This window comes from Dermacentor variabilis, chromosome 8 (assembly GCF_050947875.1).
Source record: "Dermacentor variabilis isolate Ectoservices chromosome 8, ASM5094787v1, whole genome shotgun sequence".
NCBI classification, from domain to species: Eukaryota; Metazoa; Arthropoda; class Arachnida; order Ixodida; family Ixodidae; genus Dermacentor; species Dermacentor variabilis.
Window position 1 is genome coordinate 96639674 of NC_134575.1, and position 20537 is coordinate 96660210.

Here is a 20537-nt window from a genome sequence, read left to right on the forward strand (position 1 = left end):
CGCTCCCGAATCGGTGTCGATGATGATGATGGCTCTCTCGCGGGTATTTGCAAAAAGTCGCTGTCCTCTTCGCCACCGCACGGCGCACTGTCTTCATATGTTTATGCTTCGCATTCCCGCGTACCACATATTATCACAGCATGTAGCACAGATAACAGGTCATGGATTGTGTGGATAGACCGGCAATATTATGCTAAGGACGCGAAGTGCGAGTGGAAGTGACGGTTCATTAAAAATGAAGTGCGCAGTTTGTCTTGCCGATTGATAGAACGCAGACAACTTCCGATTCTGATTAATAGACATTATCTGGAAGCTCAGCTGGAGGGTTGTTTTGTATGCCGTGCACTACTCCTATGTTGCCAATTTGTAAGTATTCATACACAAGAAATTGTACGATGCAAATTTGTGTGTTCAGTTGCTTAAGGCTGTGAAGTTCAGCGTGACAGCGGTGTGACACTATATGAACTGCGAGTAAATATTAGTGTTCGAAGAGACGTACATGGAATATTTGAGCTGTCGAAAGTGTGCTCAGCTTGCGCTCAATGGCTCTATGAGCGTGGAGAAAGCCACTTACCTTATAGTTGATTGGTTTTTTGGGCCGAAAGACTATTATTATAGGCATTCGACGTTGCGGCAGCAGGAACTCAGGAGGTCTGGTTCTGAGGTTTTTTAGCGCACGAAAAGGGACGAAGGACAGTGGCAAGACGCGGACTGTCGCGACTGACGCGGCAAGACTGTCCTTCGTCCCTTTTCATGCGCTAAAAAACCTCAGTTATGAACCAACACGCCCTAACCTACGCTCTTTAGAGGTCTGGTTCGTTGATAGAAGCATCGCCTCCTATGAAAAAGTAGTCAGTGGCAGGTAGGTTCGGCGATGAAGGGGAAGCATGCCTGGGTAACTTTGGCTTCGCTCTTTCTAGACGTGTGGGCCTCTGGGAGCCTGGAAGCTCGCAGTTCTTCGTGGTGCCTAGGCGATTCACGGTGAAATCTATAGCGCTATCACTGGTGGCAAAGTCCGTATCAACTATTGACACTCAGACTATCAACGTCCAATCTGAGTGTGCCCGAAGGGTTTGGTGCCTGTAATGCGATGTTAAAGGCAGCTGGTGTCGAGGAAAGGCCCAGCGGCGATGGCTGAGGAGCAGTGCGCGTCGGTAGGCCTCCGAAGGTTGCTTCATCGGTGACTGGGGGCGAGGGGGGTGGGGGAGAGAGGGCGCGTTAAGTGAAACGAGGCAGCTAGGTTTCCAAGCGCCCAGTGCGGCTAGAGACCCAGGAGAGGGTGGAGGGCCGAAGTTCACCGTGGCGAGGCCCCGAGTGATTCTCACAGCTATCGTGAGGCACATCCGTTCTCGCCTGGCACGCTCGCCCGACTCCAAATATGTGTTTGTCTGCTCACGGCCGGTTCGGAGCGCGCGTATCGCCTTCTTAAACGCGACGCGTGCTTCTGGCCGGCCGTGGGCGGCTTCAGGAAGTTGCTTTATATTAAAAAACGCACTATTAAGCTATGCTGTTCAGAGCACCGTATCAAATGTGCAGAATTTTCATTCTTCATTACAACTGTTCAAATAGCGCTGCCGAAATTTTAATACGTTCACCGGTATGCACAAATAGTAGACTATTCTTGCAGATCTTACTCTCAATGCTATGATTGGCCTTCCTACAGGAATTGTTTGAAGCAATTCAACTACGCACAGGCGAGAACTGATCCCCCAGGACAGAAAATTGGCAGTGACTTAGCTCGGCTATTCCTGGATATACGTAGTGAAAGATAAAGCATATCATGGTTAGCCTTGGTTAATTTTGATTGAAAGTCCAGGTTAGTCTGGTTGCCTAGCTATGTTGCGGCGTTTGGCCAGTCGTTCGGCGCGCTGTTCGTCTGTTTCCTGGGCAATTAGTTTCCTCTTCATCTCGTTCCGATGTCAATTCCAGGCCTCCTCCTGCTTATCAGAATTGTCGCCGTCCATACTGCCGCCTCAACTGTGGTTGCAGCGCACGCGAGCTCTCCTTTTCAATCCTCCGACATGTTATTAGGCATGCGACACAGCTGGCGAAGCGAGCGGAGGCGAGCGCAACGACGAGGAACGCGGTGTGACGTCATACCAAACGGCGGCTGCGGAAAGGCGCGCCGCTGCGCAGCGGCGGAACACCTGTGGCTCGGGGCTACTAGTGGCGCTTGCGCAGTAGTGACTAGGGAGCGAGAGAGAGAAAAATATTCGTGGCGAGGTGTGCGTGATGACGTCATGTGCCTCCTCGGAGCACCGCCACGGCGAAATCGCAAGCTCGCGGCCAGTAAAGCTTTCGCTGTAATAGACATGCGCTGAAACTCGTCTTCGCAGTCGACGCTGCAGAATAATAGACGTTGACGTGGTCCTTGACGACGGTAAAGGCATGGGAACGCAGGTGCCAATAAAGCGGAGGATTGAACTGAAAGAAATGTTTTCTCGAAGTGGCTCCCTGGAACATCTCCATTACCACACATGATTTCTGATTTTTGCGCACCGAAAAGATGTGCAGTTAATACGGAACCAATATCATGCTTCGGGAGCCACACAGAAAAGGCATGGAACTATGAGACAGCATGTGAGACGTGCTCCCGTCCAAAATGCGAGCGGAGGAGCTCTAGGTGGTACGAGTTAGTTGCAAGTTGGCTCTCTCTGTGGTGTACGCTTCTTCAGCTTTTGTCCCTGTGAATAACAGCACGTGTGTCCAAGGAAAAACGCGTTCTTTGTTATAAATAAAATCGTGAAGCACGAGCATAGAGTTTACTCACCAGATAAGTGTGTGAGTGTATAAGGAAGGTGGGGATGGCAGGATAAAAGCTGCATCAATGCAGCTTGATTGGTTACGCTCCCTTGCGAGACCTTTTGGTAAGCGCAGCAACATGATTATTGTAGGCATGTCGCAAATACTGGAGCAAATGTAAAGCAAAGGCATTTATTGTCTCATCTTGAATAAGTCAAAATAGGCTGTTTTGGTAATGAAAGACTTCCACAGAACTAATTTACCAAAAGAAAGCAATTCGGTAGAATGCATTTCGCGATAACTGCTGACGTTATTGAAATTATCATTGAAGGAATGTAGTGACAAACGGTATTTCCCAATTCATCAAGGTGCAGCCGACTTGAGACTTCTGTTACCCGACATCATCGTCATTTTCTGTAGCTTAACGCACCTACCTCGATGCACTCTCTGCTCTTTATCTTTTCGCCGACTTTTTCACTTCGCCGTAGCTCGCCTAAATGTTTTTGACGTCGACTTCACTTCTTGCCTTTCCTTCTGTTTGTTTATCCTGGCGCCTGTTCTATTTGTCTACCCAGGCACCTTCCCAGTGGCATATGTCCATTCTGGAGCATTGGCCAAGAATGTTCAAATGCATTATTTCACAAGCCCAGTTGCACTTTCACAATTACCCAGGTTGTCTGTGCAGGCTTATACCTAGGTGGCGCATGTTGTCTATTCTTGCACTTACCCAGTGACACATCTATGAGTTTCTCATACCTAATGGGCCAACATGTCTGTTATCATGTTGTTTATTGCTAAGTTTTATTACCAAATAATGCTAACCAACACGGAAGAAATACTTACAGAGACGTTTGAAAACGTTCTTACATACACTGCATAGCATTTAATTTATTTGTATTTATTTCGTGCAGTTTCAAGACAGTGAGACAGAGCTTGAAAGCCATAATTTGTACGTAGGCCTGAAAGTTCCCAGTGTTTAGTGTGGTGGTCCAGGCGCATTGCGGGATTTCGGAGCACGCTAGCCCATTTTCGTGTGTTATAGGCACCCGTGAAACAGTTGCGCTTCCTTGTGTGTAGGTGGCGCTCGTTGACACGCTGAACACAGTGGGCGTGCATCCCGACGGCATCGTGGGACACTCGATGGGAGAGATTGGCAGCGCCTACGCCGATGGCTGCCTGACCGCCGAGCAGACCGTGTTGTGCGCTTACTGGCGAGGCCGCTGCGTGGAGCTGGGAAGCCTGCCCAGAGGAGCTATGGCCGCTGTTGGCAAGTGGCACATGCTTTCACGGTTTGAGCTGTGTTCGCACTGCAGAAGAAACTAAGCATCTTCGTTGCCAAACATAAGCGTTTCGCTTTTGGCTGCGTCAGTCAATCAATGAATCAATCGCTTGAACAATGAAAATAACTTGTAAGGCGTGACTTCCATGTTTAAACTACGCTGACGGATAATTTTCACAAGTTGGTAAAGTATACTGAGGGGGCTGAAGCAATTACGTATAGCACAAAGATTAAGCGCGTCTGATTTTTCATTTCGTCTGAAGACTATTTGAGCCAAATAACAAAGTTCGTAGGTAAATAACAATAAAATGCTATAGACTATTGCCATTTGCTAAAGATTGCTAAAGGAAGAAAAAATAACGCTCTCTTTCGTGTCAGCGCAAATGATTAATAATTTCATACATGTATTATTTATAATAAGATAGATTTTTGCACTTGTGCTCGTGTTCTACAAGCATTTTATGACCCGCACGTCGCTCTCAAATCTCCAGGTTTGTGCAGTAGTCGGAGGCAGCTAGCATTCCATTTCGACTATCTATCCTAGGATATTTCACTGTTTACGGCGATGAGCATCCTCTTCAGCAGGGTAAGGACTTGGGAGTTGAAATGAATTTACTTGCATCTGAAGAATTTTCATGCAGTTGTGTGCGTCATGCATGCTCGTGCAAAACGCTGCAAGCTTTCGCATGCTGCTCGAAGCTCAGTGAACTTCAAAGACAGCAGTTTTAGAGGACTAGACCCGTGTTCCGTGTTAACAAAGCTTAACAGAGAAGCTTGAGAACAAATTAGGACCACACAAGGAGTGATGCAGCGAAAAACGTTAGGCGTAGGATTAAGAGACAGGAACAGAGTGGTGTGGATCAGGGAGCAAACAGGGATAGCCGATATTCTAGCTGACATTAGGAGAAAACAAAAGATGGATCTGGGCAAGCCACGTAATACGTAGGGTCGGTAACCGATGCATTTCGTGCTGCTGTTACAGCTTATGACATATGGTGGTTTTTGTTTCAGGAGCGGAATTAAGCGATGCTCGTTCTAGCATAGGCAAACTTTTTTCAGCCTAGCAGAATGCATACAGTAGCTCTGTAGAACAAGCTGCGCTACATATTCTCTAGCGCACTAAGCCTGTCGGCTGCCAAGCTGGTGGACCAGTTCTTATGATCGTCACCCTGTCTCGGTTTGATTTAGCGCAGACATGGCGGCGACATTACGTTGAGGTAACGACTTATTTGTAAACCAAGCGGACGTTTTAAAATGCGTGACAAGTAATGAATGAATAAGTGAATAGTTTATATTTACTAATTGGTTATTTGCCAAATTACTTAGCGCACAATTCGCTGCTACGTAATCGAAGCCTTTCACTGAGCAAGACTTTGAGGAGATCACCACGTATGATAGGAATACTTGCACTAGCATTAGTTAGGAAACATTTGCCGCCATATATTTGACTAACTAGATTCTTCCATGTACATTTGTTTCGCTGTATGCGAGGAAGACATTGTTGAGAAAAGATACGTATTACATAGCGAATGCCACTTTCTTTCCAGGTAAGGTCGGGGAGGGATGTCCCAAGTTCGGTGCAAGTCCCGGGATGCCTAAGAAGCGCAAGTGAGGCGAGAACCCCTCCCCCCCCCCCCATTCCGGCCCCCTGGAACGCGGCAGGAGTAAATACTGCTCGTTACACACAGTGACAATGGGAGTAGCGCCAATTCTTTCCATAGTTAGATTCACGCAGTTTATTTACACTTGCACCCCAGCTTGTGCGCAAACTTGCAACCACTGTATCGCCAGCGTATCAAGAATAAGTGAACGGGCGCACACTTCAATGAATGCGCCGAAGCATTTGTGACGGCGACTACACTGACGTACTAGACACGAATGTTCGAATCTGAACGTTTCGTGACGGTCCACAGAGGGGCGATCGAGTGACCAGCGATAACAACTCTTCGCTAGAAGTTATTACACTGCACAGAACATCCCGTGCGAAGTTAGAACAACTACATCGCAACCGGGCCAGACCCGAAAGCGTTTAGGCAGAAAAGAAACAATGAAGTGGTGAAAGAACCAAGAAATGTTACTGAGTCAGAAACATTGCAAACAGCTGCTTTAAAGTGCTTGCAGAATAAGGAATGAAGAGCAAAACGCACTGAGCCTGATTTATTTCAGAAGTGGAACGTTTAGACAACTTGGAATACATTTACAGCCCCGCTTTTAGTACAAGCACTGCATATGCTGCACGCGCTGTTTGGACAAAGCGTAATGAGCACCCAAAGCGCTTACATGTCCTCTGAAGTTGCGACTAAAGTTTCGTGTCGTCAACCCAGTGAACGTATACGATATCCGCTGAAACAGGGGTTTGCTGACCACACCGGCCGCCATGCACATACATTGTAAACGCGGAGGCAGCGGAAGCAAGCAGGTGACGCGGCACCACGTGATCAAACGTGGCAGTTCCCGCTGGATCACCGTGAAAATGATCTTTAGCTTTTCAGAACTTTATTGTCTTCCTTGAAACATATGGCACATGATAAATATTCTATAGCAATCTTCCACTACGTTTCAGAAGCTGAGTCCCACAAGAGGGCTCGAATCTTCGGGAGGGCTGTTGGCTAATGGAACTTAGATTGCCAGGTGAGACGCTGGTGTGTATCAAGATAGCGGTAATGAGGAAAAAAAAAGGGGGGGGGGGGCTTAATTATTCTTTGTGAAATATGGTGCGAAAGGTGAATTTCCACAGGGACTATGTGTAACGAAGGCCTCTATCACTGAAAATACGCAGACTATACCAAAATGAGTGTGCGTGTTCATGTTTGGTCGAAAAGCGGAGCAAATGAAGAATACCTGGAATATGCAAGTATTGACTGTCCATGGCTGAAAAGTATACCTTTCTTTCTAACAGCGAACTTACCCTGGCTGGTAACGTGGGGCTGCCATTCTTATTTTCAGGGCTTACCTGGGAAGAAGCTGCGAAACGCTGTCCCGACGACGTGTACCCTGCGTGCCACAACGCTGAGGACTCCGTGACCATATCTGGCCTCGCCGAAGCAGTGACCAACGTGGTTGCAGAACTGAAGTCCGAGAACATGTTTGCCCGCGAAGTGAACAGTCACGCCATTGCCTTTCACTGCAAGCACGTAGACAGCGTCGGACCTGCACTTCGCAGTGCTCTCGGCAAGGTAAGCTGCTTACACGAAAGGTGACAATAACCCTGCTTCGCATGAACGCATAAGCGTCTTGTCGGAAAATATTACCCCGAGACTGCGACATTGTGAACGTGGTCAGAGTTTGGCGCCATAGAAGTACGCTGCGATAGGAGCACAAAAACTTTGAAGGTTCGGGGTGCAGCCATGCTCCTTGAAAAGCCTAGTGCCTGCGACGGCCGCCCCGTTGCGAACTCCCACTCCTCATTAAGAACGGGCAAGCTTCGCATTTTTTTGAGCAGGTGTCGCATGGTTGCAGGAGTCTTTCTTTGAAGAGGCCATGTCATGTAGGTATTGCATAACAACGCCTCGAGAAATGTCAGCCAGGTTGGGTGCTGTCGCAAATACCTCGCACCGTTATCTTTTGAAAAAAATATGGCGTTGACTGATGCCATGAAGTGAAATATGGAATATAGAATATTTTTCATCTTCGCTTTGCTCTTGTCGCTTTCTTTTGTTCTTGCTTAACTCTTGTAAGAATAATTACAAAAGCTTAAAATGATGATTTGGCGAGAAATATCTAGTGCACTTGCACTGCTAATAGACAAAATTACGTGGTTCTCTTTGATCATAAAAGAATCATTGTTGTGATATAAATGCGTGTTTTGTTGCTATACTATCGAAGCATACCTGCGCCTAGCTTATTCCTTTAGGGTTATCAAAGGTGTGCCGAAGTGCATGACCCTACCATACCTCGAAGACTATGCTTGCCGTAGTGCGCGCCTCTGTCAATAAATAAAAGCGGCTGAGCATGAATTATAGGTTGAGTAACTTATAATTTTTCTGTAAACTGATACGCTTTGTGTACCGCCGAAGCAACGTAAGATATATTTTTATTTTAAATTACAAATCTGCTACAGGGTATAAAAAGCTTTGTACACGTGTAACGTTTGACGGATTTCCTAATCTTGTACATAATCAAGAAAGGGGCTGACAGATGGAATAGCACACTGTGGTATAAAGTTTATAAACAGGGATAGGGTGCCTCAGAAAGGCTGGCCAACGTTTCGATAGGAGGACCTATCTTCGACAAAGGCGTTTGACGAAGATAGGTCCTCCTATCGAAACGTTGGCCAGCCTCTCTGAGGACCCTTATCCCTGTTTACAATCCTAATCTTGTAAATGTGAGTTCGGGAGCAAGCACGTCCGTCATGTCTAGAAATATTTTATCTATGGGATCAGTTTCACGCTGTGGCAGGCATCAAAATATATCACACCATCCCAGGCCTCTATAGAAGAAGATCGCTTTTCTTGAACCACCATGGCTTTAGCCGTCCATCAAGGAAATAAAAGTTAAAAGTTACGATTGCCGTTTCGAAATATGGCTGGGAACTGGACCAATGCTACTTCATGAATTATTCTTTCCAATTGTTCTGAGTAAGGTTAATAAAAACAAGTCCTTTTTTCTCTCTGATATTTTGATAGCTGCATTGGTCTTCTTTGTAGAAATAAACTCGATAACTGAAACATTTCGCAACACATTTCGTCAAATCAAGGTCTTGATTTTGACGTACTGAAGCCCTTCGCTGTTGCAAACATTCACGCCATTGTCGTCATTTAATCATCATGCATTCGTTGTGACACCGTCATCATGTTGCCGTCCTGAGCGTTCCATTGTCGTCAACCAGCTTCGTCGTTCGACTCTCGTCATGCCATTGACGTCATGCCATTGTCGTCATACAGACTTCGTGATACGTCGCATGCTTGTACGTCGTACACTCGTGACCATCCCACCGTTCTCATGCTGCCTTCACCCCGCTGTCGCCGTTATACTATCGTCATAATTTCAGAATCATGATCTCATTGTCGTTTGCGGTCGTCGCCATGCCGGTTTTAACGTTCTCTGGGCGTCATTTCTTCTAGTGTGTCGACCCAAACCTGAGCTGAACCGAAGATCAAAGCTGAATCGTTATATTCAGCTGAACCGGCACTGAACCGAACTGTTATTTTTCTGCCATGTCCCCAGAAAGGGGACATATTATAGGAACCACTCTGAACCGGTTCGACGAACGGTTCAGAAAGTAATAGGACGTTCTGCTAGGGCACATCAGAAGAGAAATGTTGGACAAAGGTTCAATATCTCCCGATATCTGCAAACGATTCCCAGACTGCAGGCCTGCCTCTGATAATATCGGATAACGTCAGCGTATGAAATAAAGATGTATGTATGTATGTATGTATGTATGTATGTATGTATGTATGTATGTATGTATGTATGTATGTATGTATGCATGCATGCATGCATGCATGTATGTACGTACGTATGTATGTATGTATGTATGTATGTATGTATGTATGTATGTATGTATGTATGTATGTATGTATGTATGTATGTATGTATGTATGTATGTATGTATGTATGTATGTATGTATGTATGTATGTATGTATGTATGTATGTATGTATGTATGTATGTATGTATTTGTGACACTTGATATGTTAATCTTTGGGAAGGCCGCAGCCGTGGTCTCGTAGAAAAGTGCCCGCCTCGGCTGCGGGAGGTCGTGGGCTCAAATCCACGCTGCCGCCAGCCACTCACAGGTGATAGAATTGGGCACAGGCGTCCCTCGGCCCGATCCTCGGCTTTCTTTAGGGGTGAATTGCTCTGGGAAAGGAGCCCGCGCCATGCAAATACCACCGATCCCTGTGGGCGAGAGTGTTCTCTCAATCTTCGAGGAGAAAAACTGCCCGTTGTGGCATGGAAAATGTGGGCGTTTTACATGTGTTCGCACACCTTGCTCCGTGAAAGGGACCGGAACGATCCTGTTCAACTTGTCTGTTCATCTGTCTTGATGCTGTACACGTTTGGCTGAGCTACAGTTGTTATCTAACTATTAAGCAAAAAAGCTGTAGTGTTGGAACTACTGACGCTCTTACCTATTCTGCCTGGCGTCAAGTGTAACACGACAATGCTTCATGCGACAATGGCGATGAAAGAAACCAGGGAGGAAAGCTCCGTGCCTATTCTGCAGTCCCGATAAGTGCATGACAAAGAAGTGAATACGGTTATATAGAACTCGGTATCTTCAGTGTGGCGCAAGCTTGCCTTACTTGGTGCAGGTAGGTGGCACACGGGCATCGATGTAGGTTGATATCAGTGCCAATTAAGACAACTAGGAGAAATACAGCCTCGGTATCTGCTCCTTCGGGGCACAGCATCATCGCCATGAAATGATTTATGTACTATATCAGCTATTAAGCAAGCTGCGAAAAGCAAGCGATCCTCTAAGTTCTCAACCCTTTGAAATAAGGAAAACGCATGGGTTTATCGTTAGAATTCGGTTGAAGGCTTAACAGAACAGAACATACCTCGTAAGGGCAACGCCTCTTACGCAGGCCTGTATCGCTACCAAACCCTTGCATACCCCTCGCTGGCAATCCACCCTTAACGACCGATGTACATCCAGCTGCAAGGCATCTTACAGGTGCAGCTAAATGGAATTAAATATGTATTTAATGTACTAGGCACTATTGCCTTCGAAAACACATCAGATCACGCCTTCGCGCGTTGGTTCACAGTGTATTGAATTCCTTTTGTAGTAATACTGACACCAGAAGAATTATATCTGTCCCGAATGTTCGTGCATGTGAGCTTAAAAATAATTTCCCGGACATTGAGGTGAATTATTGTGGTCATTTTGAAAATACTGCTTTCTAGATAAATAAACTAGTTCCGTCTGCTCTTCCACTGCTGGGGGTACCCTTGGAAGTGCTCTTCACTGAAGCGCTTCAGCAGTGGTCTGGCTTGCTTCCATCATTGCCGTTACAACTCCGAAATGCCGCCCCAAGAGCACCAGTTTGCATTTGGGGAAGCAAAAACTTTCTGGAGGGAGCTAAATTCGGCAATTAGGGAGGGTGTTCTAGTACAGTATTGGGGAAATTGTGAGCGAAAAACTCATTTAATATCAATAAAGAGTGGGCAGGGCCATTATCGTGGTGCAGTTTAGTCGCACGCGGCGCACACGAGTTCTCAAGCGCATCAAGATGTCCTCGTAGAAAGCTGCTTGACAGTTGGACATTCATGCCCAGATTCGTTGTGCAAAATTTTATGGCGTGCAAAATCACTATCATCAAGACCAATTTTTCTCTTTGTTCCCCCAAGCTTTCTTGGTCTTGTCTGATCTTGCTGTTTCCATTTCGTTTTCGCCGTATTCAGCTCGATGTCTTATCGTAAATTTAGGTTTCGTCGCCCTGGATAGTCCTTTGGAAAAATTCATCGCTGTCTACTCAAGTTTTCTAAACAATGTAACATAGTTTTCATCGCAACTTTTGCTGAGGAGTCCATAGCTTCAGCATCATCTTGCCGGAAACCATTTTATTTTCAAGTTTTCGGTCAAAACCGGGTGGGCAGAAGACTTTAGCAAGTGTTTCTAATATTATTCTAACAGTCATTCGGCGGTCACAGAGTACAATAGAACGCACACGCTCGACATTTTTACATTCGCACAAGGTGTTGGAGCTTTCTGATCTTGCATCTGCCTTAGGGTCCTCGCGGTCTTCCGAGGAACACTGGACTCACGGGAACACAGTTATGTGACTTTAAGGAATCCTTTCCATAAGCCTCTTGTAACATTTGATAAATTTCTGCACAATTCTTGCCAAGTTTCACAAGAAATTAAATATTTTGGCGTACTGATCTTGCATCTTCCTTGGAGTCTTCACGGCCTTCCGAAAAACTCTGGACCCGTTTGAACAGAGTCCTTTAAGTTTACAGCATCCTTTACATAAGCCTCTCGCAGCATTTGAGACATTTCTGCACCATTATTGTGAAGTTTTGCACGAAATTTGATATTGATCACTCCTACTGTCTGCTCGCCGATCTCCACTTCGACTAAGTCTGAAAATTGGTTGTGCAAAAAACTGCACAAGGGCCTGCCACTGCTGCACCTGACCCCGGCACTTCAAGCTAGGAAAGCTCGAGGGGTGATGGGAACTCAAGCTGCTGTTCTCGCGTGGCCGTCCTCTTTGCCAATGCAAGAAGCGTATTAAACTAATAAAACTCCCTATCACCCACAGTAGATATATTTTGTGCCCATATCATCGGACTGACCAAGACATGGCTGCATGATAACGTTGAAGGCATGGAAATCTTCCAAGATGCATACTGGTTTTCAATTTATATTTGTGATAGATGTGCGCAGTGGTGGCGGCGTCCTTGCTGCCTTTAAAGATTTTCTGTCATCCAGCATTGACGTCAACACTAACCTAGAAATCATCTGGGTGTCTTTAATAATTGGTCAACTAAATATAGCCACTGACATTTGTTACTGCCCGCCCTCATACACTAATATCTTTGTCGCAGAACTTCGTGATAGTATCAATGATGGTGTCCCCTATTTTCCTTTGTCCCCCATATTCCTATTCGGTGACATTAACTTTCTAACATAATGTGGAACACAGAATTAGCTGTTATGTCACCATTTTCCTCTCAAGCTCACGATTATTTAGAACTATGCTTTACGTTTTCTTTATCGCAGTTAACCAGTCATTATTAGAATCACGGATGTCTCGGCCAACACCCTTAAAACTAGACCTGACCTTGTTTCTAGTATTTCTTATTTGCCAGGCATAAGTGATCATTCGTTACTCTCCTTTTTTATTGATGCGCAAGCTCCAAAAACTAGCAAAATACGCAAAACAATTTGTGACTATGCTAGAGCTAAGTTCGAGGCAATCAATAATGAATTAGCTGATTTCACTAACACACTTCTAACTAACTTTGATGAGCGTCCTATTCAATATAACTGGGACGTGTTTTCAACTAAAGTAAACATAGTAGTAGCTTCCGGTTCGTAATATCACGTCTTATCCTCGAACACCATCGTATAACACCAATATCAGACGACTTTCTAATCTAAAAAAACAAGTGTATATCGCTTAGCCAAATTATCATCCTCAAGTTCGCTCTGGACAGCCTACAAATCTGCATCTGATACTTACATCGCAGCATTAAAGGAAGCTAAAGATCATTTCATGTCGAAGACGTCACCCTCACTTCTGAAATCTAATGTTCAAAACTTATAGCGTATGATTAACCCCAGTGTTGACAACTCGTTGCTTTGATAGACACGGCTGGCAACTCTGTTACACCTAACCAATGTGCTACTATTCTAAGTGACACTTTTTTTGATAAATTTCTCCGTGGTTACAAATACTCACCTTCCAGAACTTTTTCATTATAATTCATGCCTCTCATTGTGGAAAACACGGCTGCAATTATGAAACTCAACGTCTTAGAGCAGCATTCGTCCCCTGCTTATGATTCGATTAATTGAATTTTTTTAAATACTTGCGTTTACAGTTCAATCATGCTAACAAAAATATTTCCGCAATCTCTTGACACATCCACTCTTCCGGCTCAATGGAAAATTGGGAAGGCTATTCAAATCTTAAAATCCGGCAATAAAAGTTCATCATTTAATTATCGGCTCCCGGTAAATGCTGCAAACTCTTAGAACACATCATATTCTCGAACCTTGACACCTTTGTTGAATCTAACTCCTTTTTCTCATCAGCTCAACATTGCTTTCGGAAATCATTTTCGTGTGAAAGAGAGCTGATATCATTTGCTCATAAACTACACCGCATCCTTGATCCTATTCTTTAGATGACTTTATTTACTTAGGTTTTTCCAAAGTGTTCGGCAAGGTCTCCCACATACTTCTATTTCATAAACTTGGTCAGCTTATTACAAACCTATAGATCATAGTCTTTTTTTGTGGATCAAAGATTTATATTCAAATCTTTCCCAATTTGTTGCAGCCAATTAACATTCCTCTAACCAATGTTCTGTTCAATCTGGAGTCTCACAAGGCTCCGTATTCGGCCTCCTTCTTATCTTTTACATTAACGACCTTCCTTCTCTAGTTTCTTCTAGTACTCATCTTTTCGCTGACGACTGCGCAATTTTTCGTAAAATAGTTACTGATAAGGATGCTAACGTTCTTCAGTGAGACCTAAATTCTATATGTAACTGGTGCAATACTTGGATAATGCAATTAAATGTTAACAAGTGTAAAGTGATGGGTATCGCTCGTACACTTAGTAGTCCTTGTACATATTACCGCAACAACTATCCCTTAGCCGCATATTCCATATAATCTAAGTTCGTATTTACATGTCGAGAAGGCAATTAACAACGCTAATCGCATGTTTCCTTAATTACGCCATAACTTTTCAGCAACTCCTTCATCTCTAAAGCCTTTATTATATGAAGCACTCATTCAGGATAAATTAGAATACCCCACTCCAGTCTGGGATCTAAGCACTAACAATTTGGTTACTTCAGTAGAAATGGTACAGAATCGTTGTAATCGCTTCATCTGTTCCTCTTATAACCGCACTGCCAGTATAACTTCTATGAAATCGGTTATCTCTCATCCGTCATTAGTATTCTGCCGAAAACATTTTCGCTTAAACTTTTTTTATGGGCTTTACTATCACCCTACCCTCCGTGACGAATTTATTCTTCAGCCGCGTTATAAACGGAACCGTGTTAACCATCGCTTTAAGGTTGGTATCGAGCCATGTCATACTAAAACCTTTCCTTCCTCTTTTTTTTTACTTCGTACTTCACAAGATTGGAATCGCCTCCCTTCCGACATTGCTCCCACTTATGATAGCACCCGATTTAAATCTGCTTTAGCTAACATTGTATAATTGGGAGTTACTACACCTTACTATGCTTATAGTCGGCCCACCCCCTCTGTAATGCTTTGGCCTGAGGATAAATAAATAAATAAATAAATAAATAAATAAATAAATAAATAAATAAATAAATAAATGTCTGCCTTGTCTACAGCAGTCAGGCTCGTATTAACAAAACCCGGTTGGTTCGAGCGGAGAGAACGGCGCCGCTACATTGTCTCACTACGTGAAACTGGGACAGACCTCACAGATAATGGCTTGAGAAGGTGGACCTGCGTAAAATAATATGCCCACTCTGGGTCACAAGACTGTCAATGGATCCGTAGTACACCACCGCGTGATTGATGAGAGTAGAAGTGTCATATTTTATCCCTGCATGTTGTCTCAATCAAACCCCGTCTTTGTGTTTGCCATTCTCAAATCTATCTTTCTATGTAACTTTCAGAACCCGAAGCAGCCTTGCCAATTAAAGAAATATTTGGTGCATAGAGTAAGTTTTTGATCAAAGCGCACTGAACAATTATCAATTATTTTAAAGGGTTAGATTTTTAATCAAAATAATAACTTGCACTTGTCGCGCGTAGATTGGAAATTAATTGCTTGTTTGCCTGCCTGCCTACTTGGTTGTTTGTTGCCTTGGTATGTTACATTTTCTGCCCTTGCTGCTGCCGCTGCTGCTACCAACCGCATTTTTGTCCGTTTGAATTTGGGTTTGGGTTTCCAGATTTTTTTTTTTTTGCGGACTCACTGCATGAACTTTTGAGAGCGACCTGTACATCACTCCTCGTCACGTAATGGTAGAAATGAACTCTCTTTCGCTGAACTAAATCGGGAGTAAGGCTGCAAGACGCTGTTTTCCAAAACGTTTTTTTTCTCCTTATTTCCTAACCGTTATGAACCAGTACGAACAGTTTCCAACCGGTTAGAACCATGAAATTGCTACAGACCAGTATTTCCGATGTGCAATGACGAAGATGCCAGTGGTGCCAAGATGACGACGATGATTAGCCGCTAGCGCAGGCTGTTACCTTTTGGTCAAATGCAGCGTATTTATATGTAAATATACTTGTATATGGCGTCGCGTCTGCGTCTTCCCACGTAGCATATTTGGTGGAGGTGGATGTTCCCTGTAGGTAGTCACAGAGCTTCGTAGTGGACGGTACGTCGAGCCTTCCGTCATGGCGCCCAGAGATGACAGCTTGACCCAACCGGCTCCGACATTTGCTGCCGCTCCGACGTCCTACATCGCACTCTCCGCTCTCCTTGATCCTGTAGTATTCTCGGGAATAGATGGGGAAGACGTTGAGGAATGTATCAGCCAGTACGAATGCGTCAGCGCCAATAACAGATGGGACCCTACTGTCACGCTCGCCAACGTAGTACTTTACCTGGATGGAAGACCTCGAGTGGGCATCATTAAGGAGTGTGCAATGGAAGTCGGTGGTAACTCCGTTAGGCAGGATACCAGCAAACTATCCCAGGAGACGAAAGATCTGATCAAGAAACGCCAATGTATGAAGGCATCTAACCCTACAGCTAGAATAGAACTGGCAGAACTTTCGAAGTTAATCAACAAGCGTAAGACAGCTGACATAAGGAAGTATAATATGGATAGAATTGAACAGGCTCTCAGGAACGGAGGAAGCCTAAAAACAGTGAAGAAGAAACTAGGAATTGGCAAGAATCAGATGTATGCGTTAAGAGACAAAGCCGGCAATATCATACTAATATGGATGAGATAGTTCAAGTGGCTGAGGAGTTCTATAGAGATTTATACAGTACCAGTGGCACCCACGACGATAATGGAAGAGAAAATAGTCTAGAGGAATTCGAAATCCCGAAGGTAACGCCGGAAGAAGTAAAGAAAGCCTTAGGAGATATGCAAAGGGGAAGGCAGCTGGGGAGGATCAGGTAACAGCAGATTTGGTGAAGGATGGTGGACAGATTGTTCTAGAGAAACTGGCCACCCTGTATACGCAATGCCTCATGACCTCGAGCGTACCGGAATCTTGGAAGAACGCTAACATAATCCTAATCCATAAGAAAGGGGACGCCAAAGACTTGAAAAATTATAGACCGATCAGCTTACTGTCTGTTGCCTACAAAGTATTTACTAAGGTAATTGCAAATAGAATCAGGAACACCTTAGATTTCTGTCAACCAAAGGACCAGGCAGGATTCCGTAAAAGCTACTCAACAATAGACCATATTCACACTATCAATCAAGTGATAGAGAAATGTGCAGAATATAAGCAACCGTTATATATAGCTTTCATTGATTACGAGAAAGCGTTTGATTCAGTCGAAACCTCAGCAGTCATGGAGGCATTACGGAATCAGGGTGTAGATGAGCCATATGTAAAAATACTGGAAGATATCTATAGCGGCTCCACAGCCACCGTAGTCCTCCATAAAGCAAGCAACAAAATCCCAATAAAGAAAGGCGTCAGGCAGGGAGATACGATATCTCCAATGCTATTCACAGCGTGTTTACAGGAGGTATTCAGAGACCTGGATTGGGAAGAATTGGGGATAAAAGTTAATGGAGAATACCTTAGTAACTTGCGATTCGCTGATGATATTGCCTTGCTTAGTAACTCAGGGGACCAATTGCAATGCATGCTCACTGACCTGGAGAGGCAAAGCAGAAGAGTGGGTCTAAAAATTAATATGCAGAAAACTAAAGTAATGCTTAACAGTCTCGGGAGAGAACAGCAATTTACAATAGGCAGCGAGGCACTGGAAGTCGTAACGGAATACATCTACTTAGGGCAGGTAGTGACGGCGGATCCGGATCATGAGACGGAAATAATCAGAAGAATAAGAATGGGCTGGAGTGCGTTTGGCAGGCATTCCCAAATCATGAACAGCAGGTTGCCGTTATCCCTCAAGAGAAAAGTATATAATAGCTGTGTCTTACCAGTACTCACCTACGGGGCAGAAACCTGGAGGCTTACGAAAAGGGTTCTGCTCAAATTGAGGACGACACAACGAGCTATGGAAAGAAGAATGATAGGTGTAACGTTAAGGGATAAGAAAAGAGCTGATTGGGTGAGGGAACAAACGCGAGTTAATGACATCTTAGTTGAAATCAAGAAAAAGAAATGGGCATGGGCAGGACATGTAATGAGGAGGGAAGATAACCGATGGTCATTAAGGGTTACGGACTGGATCCCAAGGGAAGGGAAGCGTAGCAGGGGGCGGCAGAAAGTTAGGTGGGCGGATGAGATTAAGAAGTTTGCAGGGACGGCATGGCCACAATTAGTACATGACCGGGGTTGTTGGAGAAGTATGGGAGAGGCCTTTGCCCTGCAGTGGGCGTAACCAGGCTGATGATGATGATGATGATGAAGACTTCGAGTATGCTTTAGGGCACACGAAGACGAGCTCACCAGTTAGGATACGCTTCAACAAAAGCTGCGAGATTTGTTCGGCAATCCTTACGGTCACCAAGTTGCCGCGAAGAAGGCGTTATCCAGCCGAGTGCAGACGTCAACAGAGCCCTACGGCTCGTACATTCAAAACGTCTTGGTGTAAGTGCTGCCCGAGTTTCCGCCGATCGATCTACTATCGTTCTCTTCACTGTCATCGCCCACTGTTCTCACGACATTATTCTTGGCCTAGACTTCCTCTCCCCACATTCCACTCTGATAGACTGTTCAGCCCGTACTCTCCGCCTTGACCTGCCTGTTCTGGATCCCGCTGAACCACCCCCACAGTCGCCTCAGTTCCGTAAACTTCGTTCGCTCGCCACCTGCGCCCGAGGTTCACTACACCTCGACTCCCACACAAGACGTTTTCCTTGAACACGGTATCACGGTAGCTCATACAGTTTTATCTATTAGGACGAATTGTGTCGGCCTGCCAGTCGTCGATTTTCCCTTGACGAGACAAGTGTTGCCACGCAGGGTGTCTCTGGCCCAGCTTTGCACCTTGGAGGATCACACAGTCTCCACAAAGACGCTGCTTGCCTGTCCCGCTGCTCTGTCGGCCAGCATGACGACGCCGACAGTAGCAGTGCCAACGGCATTTTCTCTGAGTCCGCCTTCGCTAACATCGCCGATGAGCACTGCTGGGACCCATCTCTGCGAGCACTAATCGAGCCGTCTGCACCCTTCAACTAACGACGCCTCTGTTCGCCTATATGTCCTCCAGGGCGTCTTTCTGCAACGCAGAAACTTCCTCCCTGACGGGTCGGATCTTCTTGTGGTGCCCAAACATCTACGACGGACTGTGGTCTTCGAGCTCCATGACGTACCCACAGCAGGACACCTTGCGGTAACTCGCAAGTACGACCGCGTCCCCCGCCGCTTCTTCTGGCTTAGTCTGGCTCGCTCCGTCTGACGCTATATTGCTGCCTGTGATTCCTGCCAGCCTCGAAAAACGCCTCAGGTGTTGCCTGCCGGTCATCTGCAGCCGATCACTGTCCCCAGGAAACTGTTCTTCCGTGTCGGAATATATCTATCCTCGGCCCCTTTCCCACATCATCATCTGACAACAAATGGGTAGCCGTTGCAACTGATTACACTGCCCGATACGCCATCGCACGGGCTCTCCCGACCAGTTGCGCCACTGACGTCGCGTACTTTCTCTTGCACGACTTCATCTTGCTTCATAGCGCTCCGAGACAGCTGCTTACCGACCGTTGTCTTAACTTTTTGTCGAAGGTTATCGCAGACATTGTACGTTCCTGCTCCACTCAACGCAAGCTGACCACCTCCTATCATCCTCAAACAAATGTAGTGACGGAGCGGTTGAACCGTACTCTCACAGAAATGCCCCATGGAAATTTCGAAAGACCACCGTGACTGGGATGTTGCCCTTCTTTGCGTCACATTTGCCTAAAATTCTTCTCGCCACGACACCGCCCGAATTTCTCCATTTTATCTACTCTACGGTCGCTGACCGACTTTGCCCCTTGATGCTGCACGTCTTCCTGCTGCGACCCAAACAAGCGCGCTAACCCCCGACGCCATCGCCCTGCCCGACCGTGCACGCCAGCTTGCACGTACTCGACTGACGGCTTCAAAAACTTCTCAGCAGCGTCCATACAGCGCCCGCCGTCGTGGCGCGCAGTTTTCGCCTGGTGCGTTCGTGCTCCTGTGGTTACTTTCTCTTTATGTGAGACTTTCAGAGAAGCTCCTTTCCCGGTTCACGGGCTCCTAACGCGTGCTGCACCAGGTGACGCCAGTGACCAATGAAATTGCTCCGGTAAATTCTACCTCACCCTCTACTCTAGCATCCAGTGATGTCGTGCACGTCAGTAGGCTGAAAGCCTACTACACTGCTTTTGAGCCCGGCCCTTAGTTGCTCCGCGACGGCGCTTTTGCCGCCGGGAGTACTGCTATGGATTAGTATTTCGACGTGCAATGAGGAAGAGGCCAGCGGTGCGAAGACAACGACGATTAGCGGTTAGCATGAGCTGTTGCCTTCTGGCCAAGTGCAACGTATTGATTTGTAAACATACTTGTATATAGCGTCGAGTCTGCTTCTTCCCACGTAACAGTATTTTTACTCCGGAGCTGTACCTGAACGGAACCGAAAAATGTGCAGTATTCCGAAACAGAACCGAGCCCGAAGTTTGTTCTGTTCAACGCCTTGATTCCTTCTTCGCCATTCCATTGTCGTCACTGCTTCGACGTGCTGCCGTCATGTTCATTGGTGAGCTTG

At 45.6% G+C, this 20537-nt stretch overlaps 1 protein-coding gene across 1 annotated transcript in view; it reads left to right on the forward strand.

The window, feature by feature from the left end:
- LOC142591496 (fatty acid synthase-like) overlaps nucleotides 1-20537 on the forward strand; it is a 188244-nt gene that overhangs the window by 78917 nt on the left and 88790 nt on the right. Inside the window, exons 9-10 of the mRNA XM_075703825.1 lie at nucleotides 3820-4009; nucleotides 6968-7197. Of these exons, the coding sequence (XP_075559940.1) occupies nucleotides 3820-4009; nucleotides 6968-7197 (420 nt within the window). The remainder of the gene's footprint in view (nucleotides 1-3819; nucleotides 4010-6967; nucleotides 7198-20537) is intronic.